This window comes from Hemicordylus capensis, chromosome 4 (assembly GCF_027244095.1).
Source record: "Hemicordylus capensis ecotype Gifberg chromosome 4, rHemCap1.1.pri, whole genome shotgun sequence".
NCBI lineage: Eukaryota > Metazoa > Chordata > Lepidosauria > Squamata > Cordylidae > Hemicordylus > Hemicordylus capensis.
In genome coordinates, this window is record NC_069660.1 from 170557803 (window position 1) to 170584288 (window position 26486).

Below are 26486 nucleotides of genomic sequence, written 5' to 3' on the forward strand. Positions count from 1 at the left end.
GGATCTGGAGAACGACATCAGTTGGCTAGAGTTAAAAGCCATTTGGTTGGCTCTTCTTCAATTCTGCGATCTTTTAAAGGGGAGACACGTGCTGATAAGGACGGACAATGTGACCGCCAAGGCTCACGTAAATCGTCAGGGCGGAACAAGGTCAAGGCCCCTCATGCGGGAATCGAACTTACTATTCGCATGGGCGGAGATTTATCTGGGTTCCGTGACAGCGGACCATCTGAGCAGCACAGAAAATCTACAAGCAGATTGGCTGAGTCACCAGTGGGTGGATCCGGCAGAGTGGAGCCTACATCCAGCAGTCTTTGAGGAGATTGCAGGCATGTGGGGTCATCCACAGCTGGATCTCTTCGCCTCTCAGGGGAACACGCAGCTGCCGAGGTTTTTCGCCAGATATCTCACTCCTCACGCGGAGGACATGGATGCTCTCACATCTCCTTGGCCGCGGGGGTTACTTTATGCATTTCCCCCGACTCCGATTTTAGGCTCCTTTCTGAGGAAGTTTTTACTAGAGGAAGCGGATGTCATCTTGATAGCTCCTTATTGGCCTCGGGGGCCTTGGTTTTCCGACCTCCTGAGTCTCTCAGTTCGACCACCATGGCCTCTTCCCTTAAGAAGAGATCTACTGTCGCAAGGTCCTCTCTATCATCCGGACCTAGCCTGGTTGCGCCTGCACGCCTGGAGGTTGAGCGTGAGAAGCTAATATCCAAGGGATACTCCTGCCGGGTGCAAGAAACCATTTTGGCTTCAAGACGGTTGTCCACTTCTCGCATTTATCAATTCACCTGGTCGGCTTTTTGCACCTGGGGGTGAAAGCAAGATTTCGTTCCTTCCGTGGTGGGGGTTCCAGAGGTACTAGGTTTTCTTCAAGCAGGCCTCGACAAGGGTCTTCGCCCTAGCACTTTGAGAAGACAAACTTCTGCCTTATCTTCAGTTCTGGACTTAGTGATGCCAGGTTCTTCTGCCCTGCATCCCCATATCAGACGTTTCCTGAGGGGAGCCACCAACTTGGCTCCTCCTCCTGTACATAGGTTTCTTTCTTGGGATTTAAACCTAGTTTTAAATGCACTTACTAAAGCTCCGTTTGAGCCGCTACGTTTAGCTCCTTTGAGGATCTTGTCTTTTAAAGTATTGTTTTTAGTGGCTATTACTTCTGCGCGGAGGGTATCTGAACTAGCTGCCCTCTCGGTGCGTGATGAGTTGTGCATTGTTCAAAAGGACTGTGTTGTTTTGAAATTAGATCCTACCTTTTTGCCTAAGGTTAATTCCATTTTTCATAGGAGTCAGGACTTGGTATTACCCTCCTTCTGTCCTAGTCCGGTTCATCTGAAGGAGTGGTCTTGGCATACCCTTGATGTCTGCAGAGCTCTTAAACTTTACATTAAGCGTTCCAAGACCTTTAGGAAGACTGACTCACTGTTTGTATCTTTCCAGCCTGCGTCCTTAGGGGCTAAGGCGTCCAAAGCCTCCTTAGGGAGATGGATCAGAGCTGCCATAACATTGGCTTATGAATCTCTTCATCTGCCTATTCCTCGGGCCATTACCGCCCATTCCACGAGAAGTGCTTCCACTTCTGCAGCCTTTTCTGCTCGTGCCCCCTTAGAAGAAATTTGTAAGGCGGCAACTTGGACTTCAGTGTCTCCCTTTATCAGACATTCTAAGATTCCATCCTTTCACGCTGCTCAAGCAGCTATAGGAAGGACGGTCTTGCAACAGGTTGTTTAATCATCCGCTCCCACCCTTGAGATTGCTTTTGTACGTCCCGTCACGTTAGGATGCCCTCCCCATACTAAGGAAAAAGAAACATTGGTAGACTTACCATGAAGGGTTCTTTTTCTGGGTATGGGGAGGGCATCTGGCCCTCCCGCAAATGTTTAGGATGTATTTTCAGGGAGGTGGGGCGACTCCCAGGGTTGTTTAGTTTCAGCTGTCACTTGCTTACCTTTTCCTCTTGAGCCTTTGTGGTCTGTTTTTCCTTCTTCTTCTCTATGTTTTTGTATGCTCTACAGTCCTGGAACTGGGGATGAGTGACAGCTGCCTGGATAGACATGAGTGAGCTGAATTTTGATTGGTCCTGTCTCGGAGCATGCAGAGCTTGATAACCCGTCACATTAGGATGCCCTCCCCATACCCAGAAAAATAACCTTTCACGGTAAGTCTACCAATGTTTCTTTCCCCCGAGGAGCTCAGAGCAGCTAATATAGGCTCCTGAGAGCTAAATGGGCCAAATCTATGTAGAAGAACTGCTTCGTGTGTTTGATATCATCCTGTTGCCTACAGGACCAGATTTATGGCACTTCGTGAGATATTCTTCACTGGAAAGAATAAATAAGAAAAGCCAGGCACTCAAAAATAAGCAAAGGCAGGTTCTTCCATACTTAGATGTGTGCTGGGAGGATGGATGCACATAACAGAGAATTGCTAGGGAGCAGGTGATGGCCTTGCCTGTGTTGTAGAGCAATATAGGTCATTGGTGCATTGTAGGACTGTCAGTCACCGGCTTAGTATGGGAGGGGGAGAGACGGCTTTCAGAAGCATATAGGAAAGAAAACCCCACAGGTACCTTCTAAATCTCCTTTTAAAATAAAGCCAATGCTCACTCATAACCCTGAGCAGAGGACACTGGGATGTAATCAACTGAATAAGTAGGGGGTCATTGCAGCAAGAGATGAAAGAGCCTTTTGCAGGGAATTCGGAGAGAACCCTCAAGGTGGCTTTGCTCCCTAGCAGACTACCTGTTCGCTTGTTTTGTTTATTTAATAGATTTTTAAAAAATTCTGCTCTTCTGTTTTTTTAAAAGGATATTCAAGCAACTAATATCAGACAGCATAAACATCAAGAGAAATAAAATGTGAAATTCATAAAAGTTTTAAGGTAAAACAGTTAAACAATCAAACCAGTTACTTTGATTGTGCCTCCACTCAGCAACTGTCTTTGTTCCTTAACTCAAGTCTTACAGCTTTCTTAAGGAGGCCCAAGAGCAGTATGAGAAGCTACGGATGATGCATTCAAACATGGAGAACCAATATATGGAGTTAGGACAATATTTTCTGTTTGACAGCAACAAAATACCCATTGAGGAATTCTTTACTGATCTGCACAACTTCAAAAATCTATTTCTGGTGAGAATCTCATCTTTCCTCAACTGTAGTAATTAGTAATTGTAGTAATCCTTTGCTCATAAGAACTGCCTTATTGTTTCTGGCCAAAAGTGATTCAATCCAGCACTCTGCCCCCTCTGCAACAGACAGTTAAGTACTTATGGGAGCTCACAGAGTGTGCATGATAGGAATGGCCATTTCCTGTTGCATATGCTCCAGCCATACCAAAGGCAGTCCCTGCTTTCTGATCCTGCTCTGTGAAATCTGTTATCTGATGTTGCCCCTTTATCCGAGGAGTTCGTGAACTTTTAAAAATGTCCTTCATATGTGAATAAATATATGTTCCGTTGCTGTGCAACATCCAGACCTTTGGTGAAACAGTGCTCCAGAAACAAAATAAGCTTCTGCTAATGAAGAAGTCCTCCATTTAAGGTCTGGATGCCTCCCACTGTTTTTGGTTTTCTCACACACACACACCCCACATAACTCTCTAGATGCTAAATCTCTTAAAACAGGTTACTGTCTATCCTGCTAGCAAATGTTCCTGAAAGAGCTTAAATTACAGCTATTTCACAATAACAATAATCAGATCCATTGTGAAATTAACCATTCTAAAGTTGCTTGATTTTTTTTCTAAAGAAAGCTGTCAAACTTAGTTTACAGCATGCATCAGTAGAGAAGAGTAGAACATATGTATGGTAGAACATTCAGACAATAATCCTTGGTTTGATGATAAAGTCTCCTTTTTATGTATGTCATATTAGAATATTGTATGTTCTTTGACAACTGGCATTCACAAATATGTTGTATTTGAACCTGGAGGTTCCATTTAGCTATCCAAGCTAATAGCTATTTAGGCCAGTTCTCCATGAAACTGTAATCCTTTTCTAAAGACATCTTGGATGGAGGGCAACATCATACCATTCTTTTCTTGCCATTGAGAAGGAAACCTCATATGGACCCCGGTTCTATTACCTATTACCATGCTTGCTCAGACTCTAGATTCATGAGCACCTGGCTGAGTGTCCAGATCTGGGACACCTGAATGGGTTCTGAGGGAATTACCCTTAAAGCAGAGGAATTTGTTGGAGAGCTAGGGAGCTCTTGTCTTCTACAGCCAGTGCTGACCAGCTAGGGAAGCAAGCAGCACTCTTATCTGGTAGAGCGAGCTCCAGTTGACTAGCGCCAAGCCAGCAAGCGTGACAGGTCTGAACCGTGAAGCATCTATTGTGAACTTGTCCCAGAGGAGCAAATGGAGTCAGGAGACAAAAGACTTTTCAAAGAAAGAAATGAGTTTTAATAGAGAATACCACACTAGCAAGGTTGAAAGAGTAGGTTGGAAAAGGAGGTGGGGGCTGAGGTAGCCAAGCCGCTTGTGGGGGAAATGAACGTAAAAACATAGCAAGGAAAGTGAGGTAGGTATGAGGAAAGGAGAAAGAGTGTGTGTGCGCGCGTGCGTGCGTGTCTGGCCTGCTGATGATAATGAGTAGGAAGGATGGGTCTCAGGCTGGAGATCTGGGTTCTATGCCACTTCCAAGGCTGCAGGGTAAGGGGTGTGTGTGTGCACACACGCACACACACACGTGCATCCATGGTGTCTGGCTGCTGGGCTGGCATCAGGGTTTCAGGTTGGGCTTGTGCACGGTGTGTGCCACAAGCGAGATTTGGGGAGCAAGGGGAAGCATAGAGGCAGAAAGACAGTAGAAGCTTCCAGGGCTGCATTGGGCAGAGTGTCCACCAGCAGTCTCACTTCTGGAAGGACACACTGGGATCTCATCGCAGCAGGAGTTCAAAACAATGGGATGAAGACACGGGCTGTCTTAAGGATTTTCCCAGTTAATGAAAAATGGGGAGTCCCTTTAGGTGCATTAATAACTTCTTAGAGGGTATCAGCACTACCAGGTACAGAAACACAGACAACAGGGCTCTGGGTGTGCCATTTCAGTCAATTGCTGGGAATTGCTCTGATTGCATGAGGGTGGGATAAGGCTGCTCTACGGGGCTTTCTGTTGTCTCAAGATTGTTGCTTTCTGGGCTAGCAGTTTAACCTCATCAAACATGTAAGAGCAGTGGATGTACCTCCCACCTTTCCCAGGCTTGAAGCACCAACCTCTGCCTGCATGACTGTCTTGCTTGCCCAACCCTAAAAGCACAAACTCTGCTTCACATGGCAGTTTTGCAAAGCCTAGATCAGTGGTTCCCAATCAGGGTTCCTCCAGATGTTGAATGACAACTCCCATCATTCCCAGCTACAATTTATTGTGGCTGGGGGTGATGGGAGTTGTAGTTCAGCAACATCTGGAGGAACCCTGCTTGGTTACCACTGGCCTAGATGAAGGCTAAATTCCCAAGTGGAGAGTGGGTGCTCTGGCAAGAACCTCACTGTCAGTCTTAATACTTAAATGTGTCTTTTCAGCAAGCTCTAAAGGAGAACCAGAGGCGGCGTGAGACTGAGGAGAAGATGCGCCGAGCTAAACTGGCCAAAGAAAAGGCAGAGAAGGAGAGACAAGAGAAACAGCAGAAGAGAGAGCAACTGATTGACATGAACGCAGGTACTGTAGAATAGCTGGGTGGAAGAAGTATGGAAGGTCTGACTACAAACCAGGAGACCCTTAGCTTATAATTTATTTGTTGTGGTAGCAAGCATGACTTGTGGTAGCAAGCATGACTTGTCCTCTTAGCTAAGCAGAGTCTGCCCTCGTTGCATTTGAATGGGAGACTAGAAGTGAGAGCACTGTAAGATATTCCCCTCGGGATGGAGCTGCTCTGGGAAGAGCAGAAGGTTTCAAGTTCCCTCCCTGGCAACTCCAGGATAGGGCTGAGAGAGAGATTCCTGCCTGCAACCTTGGAGAAGCCACTGCCAGTCTGTGAAGACAATACTGAGCTAGATAGACCAATGGTCTGACTCAGTATATGGCAGCTTCCTATGTTCGTATTTTATTCATTTATGTCCAACATTTAAATAAAAAATATTACTGTGACTATTTAAGTAAATAAGGACAAGTGTAGAAGACACTAGTAGATACTGACACAGCAACGCTGACTTCCAAACAGTGCAGTTGGCCTTGTGTTGCGTGAACACTTTGACTGACAAAGCTGCCCACCAAGGGACAGGCTGGGCCACTTCAAGGGAAGGAGAATGCTTTAGGAGTATTATGAGAGTCCTGCTGGGTCAGACCCATGGTGCATCTTGTCCGGCATCCTGCTTCCAGTGGTGGAAGTGGGCAACCAGGCTCTTTCTGGAAAGCCCACTTCTGAAGTGGAGCTCTCTGAATACTTTTGCTGTTTACCCTCAGCAAGGAGGTCTATTGCCCTCATACCCCACTTGTATTAAGGCAATAGCCCTCCTTGCTGGAGGGTAAACAGCAACGGTTATCAGAGGTATACTGTCTCTGAACATGGAGGTTCCACTTACCTAGAACAGCTATCTGCACTTTTGCAGGGAAGAGATAATAAAACTGTAGCCCCTCAAATTGGCAGGCACATTGTTACTTTCTAGCTTCAGTCTTTTTAAAAAAAATTGTGAGCTCTCAGTAGCAACATCTCTGGGGTTTGTGGCGCCTGAATCACATTGCACATGACTTGACCCTGCATGGAAAGCACTTTGGCACAGGGATTAGTGTGAAATTTGTACATGGAGGGTCATGTTTTGGACAGCCATAGCATGTATTGTACAGCATATGCATGCAGTGGGAAACTTTGATAGAACACACTTCTAGTACTTGTGCACCATACAAACATGAAGCAAAGTAACTTGCCTGTGATTCTCTGTGCTCAAGTTTCTACCCAAAAGTACTTCCTGTATATGCATTTTCTTATGTGAAGCAGCCCAAAGGTATGGTGTGTTTCGGGATCTTGAAGTGCTATAGCTGTGTGGGGCACAGTTCTATCTGGCTCCCTTCCTTCCCTGGTCTTCCATGACATTTAAACCCCTGTTGAGTGCCCTCCCAACACTCTGCCTCAGTTGTCTCCTTTCAAAGGCAGATGCTAATTTTTATTCTGTGGAATTTCTGGGAACTAAGCTCTTAGAATGCCGACCACTATAGATGTTTCTATTGTTGTATGTTTTAGTTTTTATGGTGCTTTAATTGTGTTGTTTTTTTCTATCTATGCTACTTTAAGTGCATAGATAAAATAATAAAAGAATGAGATTAGGTAACAACTGTTAACTCTTTCATCCCTGCTCTCTACCTGGGGTTATTCAGGATAGTAGATCATTATAAGGGGCCCTGAAGCTAAAGACTGAGCTCATTTGAATTTCACATTTAGGATGAGAATGCCCTTTCTGGCATGTGCAATGTTTTTATCTGTCTATACTATTCCTGCAGATGAACAGCATTCATTGCCTTTACAATGCTAACTTCCCTCTTTTCCTTGGTGGTGGGTGTTGTGTCTAAACTGATAAATATTAGATTGATAATCAGATTTCAGGCTTCTATTTTAGACTTTAATTTAAAAATGCATCAAGCATTCCCTTCCTGGATGCTTGAATTAATAAAGACCACTTTATACATAGATTCATTAGCCCATCCTTGTAAAGGCCAGTTTGCCATTTCTAAGGATTTTCAGCAGCTTCAAATATTAGTGGAGGTTTCTGAGATGCTGATTTGGATAGACCCACATGGCTGAGTTTTCTGTGCTGTCCCTTTTTTATGAGGCTCTCTCCTGTGCAGGAACAATCTGCTCTTTGCTACCAAACACATGTCTTTGTTAGAACATATGGACTCAATTACTACCCCTGTCTGCTTATTTCCTGTCTCTCAATTTCCTGCCAGTTACCCCTGCCTTTGAGCAGCTTGAAGTTGTGCTGAGTGACATGGCTTTATGGTTCTCTTCACATTCCTTCCTCCTTCCCCCCACAGTTTTGTCTTAAGTTACAGTGGTGAAAACAGCACTGTGTGTAAGATGTCTGTAGAAAAGCAGCACTGATCTAGTTAAGTGAGGCTATAAGGGAGCATGCAGGGCCCCATAACTCTCACCAAGCTACACCCCCACCCCCCAGACTGAATTATTTTGCAGTTTTCATGGTGCCAGCTCCTGATTTTGTATAGAGATAACATGGCCATAGAGCCCTTGCCAAATCAAGGGAGCCTCTGAGCTCAGGGCAGAGTGTATCTGGGTACCAGCTGTTAGCGGGCACACAGTGAGAGAGGGCTGTTGACTCTGTGGCTGCCTTGCTTGTGGGCTTTCTGGAAGCATGTGGCTGGCCACACAGTGCTGGACTAGAAGCTGGCCTTTGGTCTGATCTAGCAGGGCTGCTCTCAGGTTCTCATGATTTCTCCCTCAGAAAGTGTTGCTCTCTCAGCCGTTTCTCTCTGTTCCCAGAAGCACTTAGAACTGGCTGCTGAGCAGCATTTCCTTTAAGAACATTTTTGTCTGCATGTGTCTTAGCCTGCCTACCTGTGGGTGGCTCCTGCCTACTCATCACTCTGCACTCAGGCTGCTGTTCCTGTGCAGTCTCCGGGGAAACCCAGGAAGGTTGCACTGTAGTGGCTGAATACTGGAGGTTAGTAAATCAAGAGGGAGAAGTAGCAGGAAAAGCAAGGAAGTGTTCTGCCTTTGGATTGTTAATTTTCCCATGGTCTGGCTAACTGCCTTCACCAGCAGCACCTCCTACCCCCTGCAGCATTAGTGTTCCTTCTACCATCAACCATGTGACCCCTTTAAACTGTTGTATTTAGCATTGCAACTGCCAGAGTTTCTTTGAAGCTGTTATTGCTGGGTGTTGAGTTTGGGCTCATTCCTCTTCTGGGTTGTATTTAACTTCCTCTGTTTAGCCTACCTGACCATGTGCAGTCGTTTCACATTTCTGCTTTGATTCATTTAGCTTTCAGTGGTGTCACTGATATTTATGCCTTTTTAATGTACATTATAGCCACCTAATGGTGCAGTGGGGAAATAACTTGCCTAGCGAGCAAGAGGTTGTCGGTTTGAATCCCTGCTGGTATGTTTCCCAGACTATGGGGAACACATATATAGGGTAGCAGCGATATAGGAAGATGCTGAAAGGCATCATCTCATACTGCACAGAAGATGGCAATTGTAAACCCCTCCTGTATTCTACCAAAGAAAACCACAGGGCTCTGTGGTCACCAGGAGTCGACACCGACCCGACGGCACAACGTTACCTTTTTCCTTTAATGCACATTATACAATCAATTGCTCAATAAAACTGAATTCCACCTAGCCTTTTACATTCTTTAACCATTTGCATATGGACCTCCTTAGTAACCGAATGCCTTTTCCGTTCCTGATGGGTTCCACCCCTTAATACTCTAGTTAAGAGTGCCTATTGGGATGTTAAGCCTATTTAAGCCTAGCCATTAAGACCTGCATTTTTCCTGGTTGGTTGGTTGTTTTTTCCAACGAACTTTTTATGCATATTGCTATGTATACACTATTGATTTATAGAAATCCCATTTTAAAAAAAAATTGGTAGTATTAAATTCTTTTGTTGAGGCTACTTGTTCAGCAGCTCAGTCTGCCATTTTGAAATCCAACTTCTGCTTCAGCTTTAGGTCCATCTGTCTTTCCAATTAATGTCTGAGGGGAGAACGGGGATTGGTACAAAATAATCTTGTCAGCTCCTTGTTGCCCTCCCCTTTTTTGCCAGCCATCAGGTGTTTCTAGCCCCCTTCAAACACACCTGACCATCCATTACTACCTGCATGGTTGCATCACTTCAAGATGTCTACCTCTAACAGTGACTTGAGTTCACTTGTCTTAATAAAGACTGATCTATAGGCCCAAACAGTTCTGTAATGGGCACTTTAAATCCAATTGTGTGGGAGCTGAGCTATGTCATGATCTGTTTGTCTAGAAGAGCTTATGCCATTTGGAGTCTGGTTTTTTCCCCATGCCATAAGGCATTTGTAGTGGTGGCTCTGAAAATCAGAGGTTCTGCCATTTCAGTTTTTCCTCTGTCCTTAGGGTCTCTGTTTGCACTACAATATAGTGGCCCTTCTGCAGTTTTATTCATTATTGGCAATCCTTTCTTGTGGTGGGTAAAGGGAGAAGACCACTAAGAAGCAGGCTGAAGTGTGTCACAAATATAGGTCAGGTGTAGAAGGATCTTTTTGCCAGCAGATGGCACTGTGGACAATGGATTCAGGCTGTCTGAAAGCATCCGACAGATGTTCTAATGTGATTTTATAGGTTTATGTTTCGTCAAGAGCTGTTACCATGGAAACCAAGATTTGCAGAGCTGCTCATGAATGTGGGGTTAACACTTTCAGCTCCAGGGAGGGGCAGAGGGGCAGGTAGAATATGAATGAGATTATAAAGGCGTATACCTGTGCATAACATGTTGTCTTAGGGCCTTCCCTTTTGTAGTATAGATGGTTGTGGAATCTGAACCTTGGCAAGGAAGTTAGAGACCAGTTTCTAAAGTGCAGGGGACTGCTGTGTAGGTGAATGCTGAATTTGGCTTTGTATTCTTTCATTCGTTGCTGTTTTTTTAAAGCAGCTATTATCATACCACTTTTACCCCCCTCCCCATCTCCTTTCAATATGGACTCCTGTGCCTTTTGCTGTCTGAAGACATGTCAAGCCAAAGCAGAATCCATTCTTATTCTTGATTCTGCGCTTGAGTGTTCTGGTGACATTTCCCCCCCAGAGAGGTGAGCCTGTGTGTCTGGCAGTGGCAGCACACACCCCTCTGCCACAGGAGTGATGCATGTGTTTCCATGAGCACACGCTCTTTCGGCCAGGGGTGGGCTTGTTGCTAGGGGAAGAAGAGCAGCTGAGGCAGGCTGGCTAATCTCCTTAGTGGCCCAAGCCCTGTGGAGAGTGAAAAAGGAGATTAATGGCAAATGGATGGCACTAATAACCTGGGGGTGCTAATCACATCAAGGCAACAGAAAGCAGCAGAATAACCCAGCAGCTGGGCCCATTAAAGGCTGCGGTGATCCTGTCAGAAAGCCTTCTATAGTGGGGAGGGGAGGGGAGCGGGGGGAGCCTCTGTTAGAAAGGGATTCCTTCCAAGCTGGGCTTGCAAGGCAAGGCTTGAACCATTCCTCAAGCGTTGTGACGGAGCAGTGCATGGAATGGGAAGAATAGATTTTTATGGCCCTCCTCATACACACCCTCCTGCACCCAAAGGGAAGAAATAGAAGGTTAACTGCACAGAAGTGGGTAGAGCTTCCTCTTCCCCCCACGATAGGCTTTTGTGCTGCACAAGAAGAGGGTACAAGACAGAACACGAGGGGCCTAGGGCAAATCAAAGCTGCAGAATTTGTACGTGTTGCAGTCCTCCCAGGGCTGCACCACTGCAGATGGAGAAGTTGCACGTTTGAAAGCTTCTCTGTCTTACAAAAATAACTCGATGAACATGTCAGATAGGAAACATGTAGAAGAGAGTATGGCCCTTTCTTTGATAGACTAACTTTTCCACATAGACATTGTGTAATTTGGGTTTTGTTTTGTAATCAGGAGCATTAAATGATATTATTTCCATCACTAACACACACTCCCACACTCTATGCTTGTACTACATACTACTGTGGGCCTGAGGGTTATACTTTTGCATATTCTTCTGTGGTTGGGTGAGTGAGTGGCTTGGGAGGGGTGCATTCTCCTGATACTCCCTGTGCGTGGGCAAATTAGGTGATGTCATCCCTTGTGTCTATGATAAATGTGTGTGTGTGTGGGGGGGTGAAGTAGGAAGAAGGAGGGAAGGCACCCATAGAGGGACACAAAAAGAGGGAGATACCTCTGGGGTAAAAGGGTTCTTGAACTTGAGTCCCCATATGTAGCTGGACAAGAACTGCCATCATCTCCAGCCACAAGGGTCAGACTGGAGCCAACATCATCTGGGGACCCAAGTTTAAGAACCCCTGCTCTAGGGTACACAAGATGTTGATTTGTTTTGCCCAGTGCATTTCAGTAATCTTTAGTGGTGGAGAAAGCAGTTAAGGTTACCTTTTAAAAACACACACCACAAAATACCAAAACAAAAAATCTTCTTCTTGCAGAGGGCGATGAAACAGGAGTTATGGACAGTCTGATGGAGGCCCTGCAGTCAGGAGCAGCCTTCCGTAGGAAAAGAGGACCACGCCAAGGTAAGTTTTTACTTGTCCAAATCAAGCATGTAACACCCTTTTCCCTAGAAGCAGCATGGGATTTCCTCTCTGGCCCAGTATTTCCTTCAGCGGTGACCAGTCTGAGTGTTGTAAGAGGAAAGACAAAACTTTGACTATACCAGAAGGAGCTTCTTACCTCACCAACATCAAGTATCCTTCTGTTTTGATTATTGCAGTTTGTGGCTCCACTTCTGACAATATAAAAGAGTCAGTGTGATGTAATAGTTAATGTTAGTCCTGAACTGGGCAGCCCTGGGTTCAAATCTCTGTTTAGTGATGAAGTGCTATGGGTGACTTTAGCCGGTGTGAGGATAAAGTGAGAAAAAGCCATGTACATAATCCTGAATTTCCTGGGGGAAAGATGAGAGACACAAATAATCTATAGATGAATGGCAATTCTCAACATTCTGTCATAGGAATGTAGAAAATGGCTTTATATTGAGTCAGATCACTGGTCCATTTAGCTCGGCACTGTCTGCATCAGAGACCATGGAAATAGGCAGGTCTTCCAGGGCTATGAATACAGTATACAACCCAAGCCTATATATTTAAATAAGAAATGTATTGACTGAATTGTGTAATGATTACGAAATGAAATCAGCAGTTCTAGTATCATCTTATGCAGTCTTTGTTCCTTGGCTGAGATATGGGCTCCAGAATACGTATGATTTTAAAAGGAAATTTAGGATGATGTGACCAAATCTTGTTTGTTCACTTACTACTGTGAGAAGCCTCTGCCTAGACCCAGCTGATTGTCACATGATTTATACCATTCTCACAAAAAACTCTCACTCCACAATTGGCATATTGGGGCAAAAAACCCCAGCACATATACTCTGATGGGGTCTGAGCTGTCGGAGACTGACCAGGAGAAAGATCTTAGGGTCGTGGTGGACAGCACATTAGAAGTGTTGACTCAATACATGGCAGCTGTGAAAAAGGCAAATTCCATGCTAGGGATCATTAGGAAGGGGGCTGAAAATAAGAATGCTAGTATTAGAATGCCTTTATTCAGATCTATGGCGCAGCCACAGTTGGAGTATTGCGTACCATTCTGGTCACCTAAGAAGGATTTTGTAGAACTAGAAAAGGTGCAGAAGAGGACAACCATGATGATCAGGGGCCTGGAACACTTTCCTTACGAGCCAAGATATAGCATCTGGGGCTTTTAGTTTGAAAAAGAGGCAAATACAGAAAAACATGATAGAGGTGTATAAAATTATGCATGGAGTAGAGTAAGTGGACTTAGAGAAATCTTTCTACCTCTCTCACATCACTAGAACCAGGGGTCATCTCATGAAACTGATGGCCAGGAAGTTTAGGGCCGACAAAAGGAAGTACTTTTTCACACAGCACATAATCTATGGAATTCTCTGCCATGGGATGTAGTTATAGCTACTAGCTTGGATGGCTTAAAAAGAGGCTTGGACAAATTCATGGAGGACAAGTCTATCAATGGCTACTAGTTTGAGGGCTATGGGCCACCTCTAGCCTAAGAGGCAAGATGCAGGGGAGTTGCAGGGGAGCAACAGTAGGAGAAGGTGTGCCCTCCACTCTTGCCTGTGGTACCTTGTGAGAAACAAGATGTTGGACTAGATAGGCCTTGGGCCCAATCCAACAGAGCTGTGCTTATGTTCTTACTGTACAGTCCCAAGGCTTTTTTAAGAGCAGGCATTTAGCAGCCAGTCCCTTACGTAACCCAAGAGTAAATTCAGATAAGGATGAGCCTTCAGGAAGTCAGGCTGTGAAACACTCTGGATTTGAACTTCAAGCAAGACTCCTGTGGTGCCTCATTCTGCAGAAATAGACCCTATGAATGGTCAGGTGTCATGGACTAGGTAGTACAACACATACTTTCCTTGCAGAAGTTCCTAAGCTCTCCAACTTACATAATTAAAATAAAATAGTTTTTTAAAAAATCAGATCTCAGGACATCTGTCTTGTCCTTGGAGAGCCACTGTCAATCAGAGTAACCAGTTTGGCTAGATGGACCAATATTTGTAGGGTTGAACTAGACAAGATGTTCAGCATGTGATAATCTCTTGCATGTTTGTGTGTTTATTTTAAAATAGCAGCTGGATCATGGCACAAATGGAGGGGAGGGAATCCTTTCTTCAGTTTTCTTGCTAAACATCTCCCCTCTAATAGCGATTTGCCCCCAAGCAAATGGCCCTTTCAGGTAGGTGGTGGTGGATTTTCCGAGGGGAGAGGACTCAGGGCAAAGAATTCTGGTGCACTCACACTGCAGTTCTGATCTGGATCAGGGGCAGAAGAAGGAGAAGGTTATGACCTCTATTTTAAATGGAAAAACACACATGCAAGACAGAATCATGTGTTTAACATCATGTCCAGTTTGGCCCTGAGTCTCTATAAGGCAAATTCATAGGGTTATAAGAGTACTTTGGCTGGTGTCCTCTGAACCCAAATGCTGATCTGTTTTTCTTTCCTGCTATAGCCAAATATGAGACTTAATTTCCAGGTTCATACGTGTGTTCCGAGCTATACAATGAAGGAGAGCAAACTTAATGAGGCTCTTCTCACGATCCGTGAGAAGAGCCTGGGGAGAATTTGCGGGAAGAGTGGGGTTAGCCCCCTCTCACCACACACGAGCAGGCAGTCTGCTCCGGGCGGCCGAAGCAGCCGCCCACACAACTGCCAGCTCTGTTACGGAGCTGGCGGGGGCTGAGAGTATTGGTAGCCATGCAGCCCCCAGAAGCTCCAGCATGCCCTGCACAAGCACGCAGGGCATGCTGGAGAGACCCCTGAGCTGGGAGGCTGCTTTTCAGCCTCCAGGTCGGGGGTCTCCTCGTGAGTAGCAGCAGTGTGGAGCTGCGCCGCGGCACCTCATGATAAACAAAACCGTTTAAGGGGAGGGGTAGTTTGGTGGGTTAACTGCCTGGAGGACACCGGGCTTGCTTGTGAGCCCGGTGGTTCTCACGGTCCACCAAAGTCGGGCTAAGCTCCCCTAGCCCAATTTCGGTGGACCGTGTGAATAGCCTCAAAGAGTTATAGCAGAAATACACTGATGAGCTCTCCAAAGGGTATGTTTTTCTTATTTTAGAGCACCTACTACTGTAGCTAAAATTGAACCCTGCTTCAAGATCACTTACAAGTCTATCCTTATAAAGGTTTTTGGGAGGTGTTTATGTCATACTATCACTGCAGCAGAGAACTGCAGATAAATCCGGTCAGCTCTGATCTTTGACTCCCCTTTTGCTGACAAGCAGCTGTCTATTCAGTAGTGACGGCAGTTTCTTGCTAGGATTTAAAGGAGTGAAGAAGCTGTCAGGCCTCTGTGGGTTCCACTGAATAGCTTAAAGAATTATTGTAAGGAAAGTCAGCAGGGAGACTGTTCATCAAGAAAGACATGCCGGCTGCAGGATGAGAGGAGACAATGCCCTTGTGTCTGTCCCTTTGCAACTTGCCTGTGCAGTTGTCTTGCAGTCATGGTTTCAGCTTGATGATTCAGATGGCTGCCTAATTTTGATTACTCATCTTGTCATCCTTCTTTGCAGTCTTTCCCCCCCCTGTACTTTTTAAATGTTTAATTTTGGAGGATTATCCAAAAGAAAATAACGAAGGATTTGTATCAAAAATATACAATTAATTTACAAAACTTCATTGATTTTTATTTTTATATTGCTTTTGTTCTTTGTATATCCTTGCTTTAGAAGAGTTATAGTCCTTTAAAATATCTGTAAATAAAGATATAAAATAAAAATAATCATAAACCTTTCAGGTTTTGTATGCACAGGGTTTTTGGCTTCAATAAAATTTTAAAAGGGTAAGCAATGTTCCAGAAAGAATAACTGATATGAGCAGAGGCTGTTAGTTTGGATGAGTGCTTTCCTGTACCGGCATTTTACTTTTGGAAAGTTCTTCCTTCTCCATTCCTTGGCAATGCAAAGTTTTGCTGCCAATAAAATAAAAGCATAATATAAAGCAAGAGATAGAGATAGATAGAGATAGATAGAGATATACACACACACACACACACACACACACACACACACACACACACACACAATAATATAAAAGCAACATAAAGGAAATTGGTGGATCCTCAAAGGTGTTTAGCAAAATTATTTCAGGTGTCAGGTGTCCATGGTAGCTACACATATGTACTCTCTTTAACATATTGAATTACTCTATGCTAAAATAATTAAAATTGTGGGCAAGACCACTACATATATATGATCCAACATGACCACTAAGTATCCAACACTTACTCTTCTGGAATCATATATGACGGTCTTGCCAATATTCTGTACCACCTAGGTATGACCTTAGAAGGAAGTCTCTCTTCAATATAAGGAAGAGAGACTTCTTTCTAAGAAGGAAGAGGAGGAAAACAGACCTTAGACCATATATTAGTCCATATAGATTCATCTATTGCAACTCCTAAATCTGTTATGCAACTTCTTGCATAACAATAATAATTAATAAACAACTTTATTTGTGAGCCGCCCCATAAGAAATTGTTCTCTGGGCAGCTCACAACATTAAAAAACATCCAATAAAAACAGATAAATCATGACAAACAAATCACAACACAAGATACAAAACAAAAAACCAAAACATTTATAAAACCTTTTTTTAAAAATCAGTATTAAAAAGCCTGAGTGGACAGAAAGATCTTCACCAGTTATCTAAAAGAACAAATTGATGGTGCCAAGTGAGCTGCACTGGGGAGGCTATTCCATAAACGGGATGCTACCACTGAAAATGTCCTCATCTCCTTTTGGAGGGTCACTTTGAGCAGGCTCCGAAGAAGATCTTAAGGTCTGAGTTGGGGCATATGGGTCAAGGCGTTCTTTCAGTAGCCTGCTCCTAAGCCACTTAGGACTTTAAAGAATAAAACCAGCACTTTGAATTGGGGACGTTACCAGAGCATGGGTAAATGTGGCATTCATCCACAGTAACTATCTCCATTCAGGTGAGGTCACAGTCGGCGTATGAGCTAAAGCTGATAAAAAGCGCTTGAGCCACAGAGGGCACTTGAGTCTCTAGTGAAAGTGCTGGATCAATGAGCATCCAAAGACAGTGAACCTGGTCCTTCGGGGGAGTGCAACCCCATCTAGAACAGGCTGAACATCATTCACCTGGGCAGAGGAACCACCAATCAACAGTACTTCTGTCTTGTCTGGATTTTGTCTCAACTTGCTTACCCTCATCCAATCCATTACTGCATCCAGGCACTGATTCATGACAGTAACTCCCTCACCTGTGTCTGATGAAAAAGAGAGATACAAGTGAGTGTCATCTGCATGCTGATGACACCTTAGGCCAAACCTCATGATGACCTCTCCCTGCGGTTGCATGTAGATGTTAAACAGAACAGGGGAAAGAATGGAACCCTGCAGAACCCCAAAGCACAACTGCCAAGGGATTGAGTAGTAATGCCCCAGCACCACTTTATAGAAACAAGCCTCCGGGCAGGAGCATTCCACTCCTCCAAACAGTGCCTTCCACTCCCAACTCAGGCATCCATACAACTCAAGAGGATACCCATGGTTAATGGTATGGAAAGCTGCTGAGAGCTCCAAGAGAATTCAGGGGCGTATCTAGGGTGGGGCAGGCAGGGCACGTGCCCCGGGCGCCACTTGAAGGGGGGTGCCATTTTTAAAAATTAAAAAAATAATTAAAAATGGTCGCCACGCATGCTCAAATGACCTCTGTGAGGCCCTAGGACAGGGGTGGGGAACCTTGGCACTCCAGCTGTTGTTGAACTACAACTCCCATCATCCCCAGCCACAATGATGGGAGTTGTAGTTCAACAACAGCTGGAGTGCCAAGGTTCCCCACCCCTGCCCTAGGACATGACAGGCCTCACAGAGGCCATTTGAGCATGCGTGGTGGCCATTTTGTTTTCAGCGGCCATTTTTTAAAATTATTTTTAAAAAATGGCCACCGCACATGCTCAAATGGTCCCTGTGAGGCTCTAGAGGCCAACAGGGGGAGGGGAAACTTTTACAGACCCCCGCCCACAGCCTTTAGGAAGCCCCCCAAAGGGGCTACAGGTATTTTGTTTTTTAAAAAATAATATAATATAAGTCACTGTACGCATGTTTAGTTTGGCATGATGTACAGAGAATCAGGGTTTGTGAATACTGAGCTTAACCTTATGAGCTAGGATTGTATTCATTTTCTTCTTGTGATAAGTGAGTTAAATGTGATGTCTTAATAATATGGCTGTTAATGGTGAGTTTGTCTTTGAATCAGTGTGAAATCCATAGTATTAAGGCCCACTGGGAGTTTCTTGCTCTCTTTCTCTCATTTTAACTGTCTTTCTGAAATACTAGAATATATTCCAAGCAGTGACACAGTTTACTCTGCATATCCGTTAATTATTTTCAGAGTATCTGGGAAAAGTCAAATTCTCCATTTATTTTAAAAACTTATGTAATAGTGATAATACAATGCATAATAGAGAATTAGACAGGCACTTCTGTTTAGTTTTCCGAGTACACCTCCACATAGTATTTGGGTATTTCATGAGCCCCAGCATACCCAAATTTGTAGTTTTCCAGCATTTTTTGGTCTGGCTACGTCCACTGCTAAATAGTTTTTGAAATATTGAAAGATTAATGTGCTTGACTTGTATTTTTCATCTGATATTAAGGTAAAGTTATCTGAAAGATGGGTGTCAGATGTTTGGATAGGGGGCGCAATTTCATTGCTTGCCCTAGGCGCTATTTTCCCTAGATATGCCTCTGAGAGAATTAACAGGGTTGCACTCCCCCCCACCCTCTGTCTCTCTCTCTCTCTCTCTCTCTCTCTGCCCCCTCTCTCTGCACAGGTCATCCTACAGGGCATCTAAACCATGTGGAGCTTTTTCTTATTTTAACATAACAATTTGGAACCTTGTGATTCCTCCATTAGCAATTTTTCAAGATCTGTTAAAGTTCACTTGAACTGCAGTAGAAAGTTAACCTCTTCTAGAAGGTGTCTAACCTGGAAATATTCAGACCAGGGAATATATTGCTGACCTGCTTTTTCCATCAAAACAGCCCTAGCTATAAATGCCATCTATAACTGAATGAAAACAATGTAAGGAATTATATCTCCAAGTTGCAGACACTTTTGGATCCCTTTGTGGTGGGGAAAAATATTGTCCAAGAAAAGTTAAAGTGATAAACTATTTAGGAGCAAGCAAGTCCTCTTTCCCAGACCCATAATGTTGAGGAAAGAAAAGGATTAAGTTGTACAGCCTTGTATGTCAATTTCTTTTTTGTCACAAAGATTCCTCTGAGTAGCCTCCTGTTTAACACAATTCTGTGTCCAATCATGAGGGATTCATATCCATGAAGGATTGTTATATTTATGAAAAAAAAATTAGAAAGATTTCTTAATTGACATGAATCATAATATAGTTGCAAATCAGGAACTTCCAGGCCACCTTGTTTGGTGTGAACCATTGAATTCGCCCTGACCTGTTAGTTTCCCCAGTATATTCTGCAATTAAAGACGTTGGAAACAGTATGGGAGAGCCAGCGTGGTGTAGTGGTTAGAGTGCTGGACTAGGACCAGGGAGACCCGAGTTCAAATCCCCATTCAGCCATAAAACTAGCTGGGTGACTCTGGGCCAGTCACTTCTCTCTCAGCCTAACCTACTTCACAGGGTTGTTGTGAAAGAGGAACTCAAGTATGTAGTACACCGCTCTGGGCTCCTTGGAGGAAGAGCGGGATATAAATGTAAATAATAATAATAATAATCTGAGGAAAGATTATTGGGTAATTTCAACATTTTAAATCACTTGAATCCTTGCTAGTCAGGATTGTCAAAGTTTTAATCAATGCAATAAATCCTCCTAGATCTGATAAAATAACTTTGTAAAATTCTCTGAGATTATTTGAAGCATACATGAGGCAATGTTGATGCCTAAAGATCTCCATGCTTCTTATACCCATTTCATTTGAAATACAGAGAGTATATCCTTAATAATAAATTGGGAGAAGTTAGTTGTTGCACGCTCAGGTTTTGAATAAATTACTTGGAACCTTACACCACCTGGTGTCTCTGGATTGTGCTCTCCATAATAGCAAGTTCAGAAATTGTATTTGATAAATACCATATTATATCATCAGCAAATAGACTGATCTGAAGTTCATCCAAATTTTCACTCTTTTTAATTCAGGGTGGTTTCTCTTAAATACTGCGAGTGGTTCTACTCATAACTCAAACACTAATGGATATGGTGGGCATCCCTTTATTAACTGTAAAATCCCGAGATGTATAATCAGGTCCAGCCCGCTCACTAGGCGAGCTAGACAAGTGGGCTAGACAAGTGGGCTAGACAAGTGGGCTAGACAAGTGGGCTAGACAAGTGGGCTAGACAAGTGTCAAGTGGGGAGGGGCACTGAAGGCCTGGATCATGGGTTGCCCCCACAGGTAGGAGTGAGAGCAGGCAAGTGAACGGGTGCTCCCCATTACCTGCTCACTCTTTTTGCTGCAGCAGTCTACTGCTTCTCCTGCCAGTCTGCCACAGCGTGTTATAATCACTTCTGCTACTATACGCGAAATTTGTGAATACGCGAAACTGCAGATATAGAATGCACGGATAATAGGGTTCTCCTGTATTTTCAACAGAAGTCATCATAACACGCTGTGGTGGGCCAGTGGCAGGAGAGGTGAGGAGAACAGCCGAGTCGGCAATGGGACTCTCCTGCTTGTTCTCCTTATTGCAGCAGGCTGCTGCTCCTACTGCCAGCTTGCCGCAGTGGATTATAATAATCACATTGCATGGCGGCATCATTATAATGTGCTGCAGGAGGCTAGGAACAGGAGCACCAGCTTGCCACTGCAAGGAAAGCAAGTGGCCGAGCAATGGGGACCGTCCCCGCCCAATTGCAGGTGCTTGCTTGTGCAAGTGCAAGCTTCACCTGGGGTGCCACCAACCCTTGGCCTGGCTGTGCGTGTAATTATTGACTTCTATTGACTTCTATTGAAGATAGAAATATTTGTTGCTGTGAGTGTGGGGGTAAATAATTTTCTCATCCACTTATATTTTACAAAAAAGTAATATTTTTATAAATATTGTAACTCTTTTTTGCAATATTGTAATGTAATTTTTTTTAAGTTGATCATTCAAAGGGACATTTTCTTGATGGGAAAATGGCTACTTTGCTTGCTTTTGATGTTCAAAAGCTGGCTAGGTGGTATTTTCTAGTGTGCTACATCAGGTTTCTCCTTCACTTATGGCTTTTGCAATTCTAGCTCTCCCTTCTTAAAATTATCCAATCCATTGTGGTTTAAGTAAAAACCCTAAATCATCCTGACGTCTTTGATTAAGTTGCCTTGCTTTAATTTCAAAGTATTCTTAATTAGTGTTCATTAAACTGGACATTGTCCTTTTTCTTTCTTTTTTCCTTTAGTGTCTTTTGATAGATCCAAACCTAAAGCTGATAACAAAGTTCATCTATCCTTCCATTGTTTTGCGAATAAAGTTTTCTCCATCAGTTTTTTGTTTTGTTTTGCTTTTTGCAGCAATTAGTAATCCCTTTCCTTCCTTCTTTTCTTCTTAATGTTTCTTGAGAAATTTCTTGGAAATCTTTCTGCCTAAATAGAAAAGATATTCCGAACTTGGATTCTCTCAGTATTCTGTCCTTGTATGGGAACTTGAAAAATAGGCAATTATGTCTCCTGATTGAGATTCATTTTTTGAAGGATGTGTGATCCCACTCTAAATGCATTTTTAAAAAGCGGGAGCTATACCATGTTCTAATTGTAATATTGGAGTTAGCCATCCCAAAATATAGAATATATAGTAGTATTTACTCCTTCACCTTTCCATAAACCCACAAAAACAAAGGTGGTTTCTTTTCTGTGAGTTTTCAATCTCTTCAACCTTTAATCATTAAGACTTTTTTTTGCTCTTTTTAGCTAACCTCATTTTGTAGTGAGATTCTTAGGCTCAATGCTTCATTTGCTGTGTTGGCAACTGTATAAATCTTAGTGTCAATCTCCTTCAGTTGTAATTAATTGCAAGCAGTAAATCCTGTATCTAATCTTGCCTAGCAAAGGAGAATTTTACTTTGTATTATTAGTCTCTGGACTCAAACTGTTTTGTGTGTTTCCTCTGGTTAGACTGCAGCCATTTGAAATGCCCTACATTGCTTCCTTATCACTTCTCTGAGCAGATAGATTGGGGGAAGGTTTGTCTTTGGTGAAATAAGATCTGAGGTCATCCTACTGAGCTGTTGGTCTCTAAGATTTGACACTTGAGCTTGTTTTTTCATTTTTAGTTATTTATTTAAATCAGATTGTTTATGGTTCTCTCCTGAGGCTTACACTGCTGCCATTCCAGCCACAGCAGTGCAAACCATCTCATGGTTTTTGTGGGGTGGAGTTCAGATAATTAGGGAGTGAACTAATATTGCTGTTTTCCCTGGCTTAGGGCTTTCTATATAGCCTCCAGGAGCAGGGAACAGTGGCGTGTTTCTAAGCAGGCCTGACTGCCTCCCCATTCATAGGCAAGTTTACAGCTCGAATGTTTGAGTTGTTCTCTTAACAGGAAATTTGCTCTTCCTGCCAATGATTGTAGTAGGAAACTTAGTAAGAATTGCAGCCACTTTCTGCAGTGGGTTTGTTTTGTTTTGAATTATTCCATAGGTTCTGGTGCAATGCAGTGTATTGCAGTTAGCTTCAGAGTATGCAGCTATTTTATTTAGTGGAACTACTGCTTGAGTGGACATTGATGTGCCCTTTACAGCTTCTGCAGAAGTGAAGAAATGGGGGATTGCGTTGCTATTGGGAATAGGTTTTATTAAAATCAGCCATTTTACTTAGCACTCATAACAATTATTTCATATACAGAGCATGAAATACATCAAAAGAATACAAAAATTACAACAGTTATACATTGCATACCAAGAAAAAGGCATACATGATACAGTAAAGATACAGCAACAATTCTACATGAGTTACTTTAGTTGATACATTGCAGTACACTAAATATCTATCATCACAACCATCAGAAAGCAAAAAATTGGGTTAGCAAGTATTTGGGTTGGTTGAAGTCCATATCTACACAGTGATCCTTCAAGTGATGGGAGGAGGAGGAGTGGAGGCCCTCCTTCCACTTCCACCAGTTACTCCACCTGTACTTGGGCGTATGTTTCTGCTCTTAACCTCAGTTACCCTACAATAAGCCAATCAGATTGTTTTCTCCCCCAAGTCAGTGCCTAAACCAGAAGTGAAATAGACTTGAGAGTTCAGAAATACTGATTAACTTGAACTGAAACCAAATCCAAACATCTAGTGCTTCTGCTTTAACTTGCTACGGGTTGGAAGCCTGCACATCTGTTTCCTTACTCTTCCAGTTCTCGATCTCTTTGAAAAAGGTTTGTGTTGTGTTACTATTGGGGCTTCAGATGCTGCAAACCTGTTTGCCTTGTATTTTTTCTTGAAGCTCCACAAGAACTTCCTTCATCTCAGCATCATTAATGCCACTGACATGTCCCATCCCTGATGCACCAATCAACCCCCAACCCCCCACCCCACTCTTCATCCTTGGGGCATCCCCCAGCCTGCTGATCATGGAAATAGGTGCAATCATACGTTAGTCTCATCAGATGAACACCTAAGCATGAAGAGTGCAGGTGAGAAGGCATGCCAGAGATGTGCTGGGGCCAGGACTTTCAAGCCCCCATTTCACACTGTAAGCATGTACAGCAGTGGTTTGGAAGAATGACTGAACAGGGTTATTGTGCCAGGATCTTTGTTGCAGTCAACCATCTATATCTGAAATGCAGGACACCTTCCAGGAGGTGTGCCTGTGTGCAGGAGGAAAATATACTTCTAGTCCAGAGAAGCACATGGATATGCTTCCCCACATTTATAGGCTGTGACCAACTTATACAAACTACTGACTGCATCATGTGAGAATTTAGTCTCAGCTGAAATGTTGCACAGCCTGATCCTAAGAGGCCAGTTTGGCTTCCAACCTGTAGCAAGTTAAAGCAGAAGTGCTAAATGTTTGGATTTGGTTCCGGTTCCAGTTAGTCAATATTTCTGAACTCTCAAGTCTATTTCACTTCTGGTTTAGGCACTAATTTGGGGGAGAAAAATGGTGAAGAATTTGATCGTTTTGAACTCCATTTCAATGACTTCAGACACTGCCATGCAGATTAATGTCAATTTATTTTTTAAAACACAGTTGCCGACACCGTTCCTAATACCACATTTTCCACAATTCTGTCTTATTTGTAGATATCCATCATGAGACATTATTATGAGGCAGTATAGAAATGTAATAAATAAAATTTGTGTGCTGTCACTGTGCGAATAAAATGAACATCTACCAAGAAAAGGTTTTAACTGCTATGTTGATGTGCTTAGCAGGAATATTCAACATGATTTTTAGATAATATACATATTTGTTTTGCATTTTTATTCTCCTCATTGTGAAGAATATTTTTACTTTTATTAAGATGAGAGTAATCCAGGAGGAAACCTTAGTGGGCCGGTTCTTGCACTGGTTGAAAAGTAGCTCTCGTCATTAGACTAGCCAGATATTTCTGACATTAAAACAAAACAAACAAAACAAAAAAAGGCCATTACCCAGCTCATCATTTGAAATACTAGACTTTAGAAGCTACAGATTATTCCATATTTTAGGCCTAATTCTCACTGAAGTGGTATCAAAATATTTCCTCCACATAGAAAACTGGCATATCAGAGAGACACCTAAGTTTGTTTGTTTGTTTGTTTGTTTGTTTGTTTGTTTGTTTGTTTGTTTGTTTTATTTGAGAAAGAACCTCTTTCTCTGATTTTTTTAATCTGTTTATTCATTCATTCATTACATTTCTATACCGCCCAAAACGCAAGTTCTCTGATATGCTAATATTCTGTGTGCAGGGATTTTTAAATAGAGGAACTTTCAATCCTATGAGGCTTACCTTGCAGTCTGAAGTGGTGCAGCCTGGATGTAGGGTAGTTTCTCGTCTCTAATACCTAAAGGGTCTAAGTCTCTGTTTGAACAGATTCGGAGCCCAGGGGCTCTGGCATAGTACAAAAAGGTTTCCTGCTCTCTTGCTCAGGGCAGCTGCTGCTTCCAAATGTTCTCAGCAAGCTCTTCTTTGATGTGTGCCTGTTTTATTTCCCTACAGCACACTCTCTCATGTCCCTTTGTGAGGTGGAGGAGGAGGACACACCTGAGCGGGTAACCCATGGGCATGTTCGTGTTCCGTTCCCCTCCCTCCATTTCCGTGTGACCCCCTCATGTGCTGTAGGTAGGGAAGTGTGGAAGAGGAGACTGACATGCAGGCAGCCTCAGATTCTGGGTTCTAAATTGTCCCCAGATTAGATTAAATTGAGACTTTCCTCATGAGTAACCTTTGCACTTTTTTCCCTTCCTCTCCTAAAGTGTGGCTGATCCTCACTTCCCACCTCAAAGCATGGGCCTGACCTGACATGCAGATTTTCTTGTCTTGGGCCTTCTGATGCTGCTTTCTCGCTCTTTCTCCTCATTCACCTTTCTTCTTGCTGGTATATGCAATGTTCCCTGCTCTGGTATCACAACAATCCATCAGACAGTGCAGCTAGCTGACACCTCTAAATTGCTTCTGATATTTACAACCCTGTTCCTCTTCACTGTGAGCTCTACAAACTCAATTACAAGAAGAATTTCACAAAGTTTGCCCATCAAAGGTAGGGCCAAAGGTGTTAAAATAGTGTGCAGGTGAGTAAGCTGAGGGCCAAAGTGCACATTATGTGAATAGATGACACTGGCCCTCATGCACTTTTGTTTATCAAGGGGGACCCGGTCTGGATTGGGACCATGCATGGAGGGGGCTTTAACCCTTTGTCCCTGCAGTCTCAATCTGGATCCGCCTCCTCCCTCCGCAGCTACGATTTGTCCTGGGAGAGAAGCTTCTGTTGAGCTTCTTGCGTGGAAAGAGAAGGGAAGAGAGATTGAGGTTGGGAGGAGGTCCAAATATAGGAGGGTAGATAGATAGCAACTCAGTTGTAGGAAAAGGACTTGCACTGAAAATTTAGTTTGCTAGTTGGGATTTAGACTTGATCACTCTTCACTATGATGATTGGAATGCTAATAATGCATTTCTATGCATGTTTTCTGCAAGTAAGGCCTACTGAGTTCAATGGGATTTACTCTCTAGTAAGTGAGTGTAGGATTGTAACCTAAGTGTGTGAGCAGAGGATTACTGAGTAGTGTGAGCATGTTAGAGCCGAAATAAAAACCAGACTATGATATTCTGTGGTTTTCTTTGCAACCTTCCCTTGACTTTTTTCTTTTTGATGAAAAGTTGCTGCTGGGGTTTGCAGTCAAAACCA

General features: G+C 43.3%; 1 protein-coding gene across 1 annotated transcript in view; it reads left to right on the top strand.

The window, feature by feature from the left end:
- The window catches only part of DIAPH1 (diaphanous related formin 1), a 112511-nt gene that overhangs the window by 76927 nt on the left and 9098 nt on the right, over positions 1–26486 (top strand). The window contains exons 25-27 of the mRNA XM_053246679.1: positions 2966–3131; positions 5527–5662; positions 12083–12169. Of these exons, the coding sequence (XP_053102654.1) occupies positions 2966–3131; positions 5527–5662; positions 12083–12169 (389 nt within the window). The remainder of the gene's footprint in view (positions 1–2965; positions 3132–5526; positions 5663–12082; positions 12170–26486) is intronic.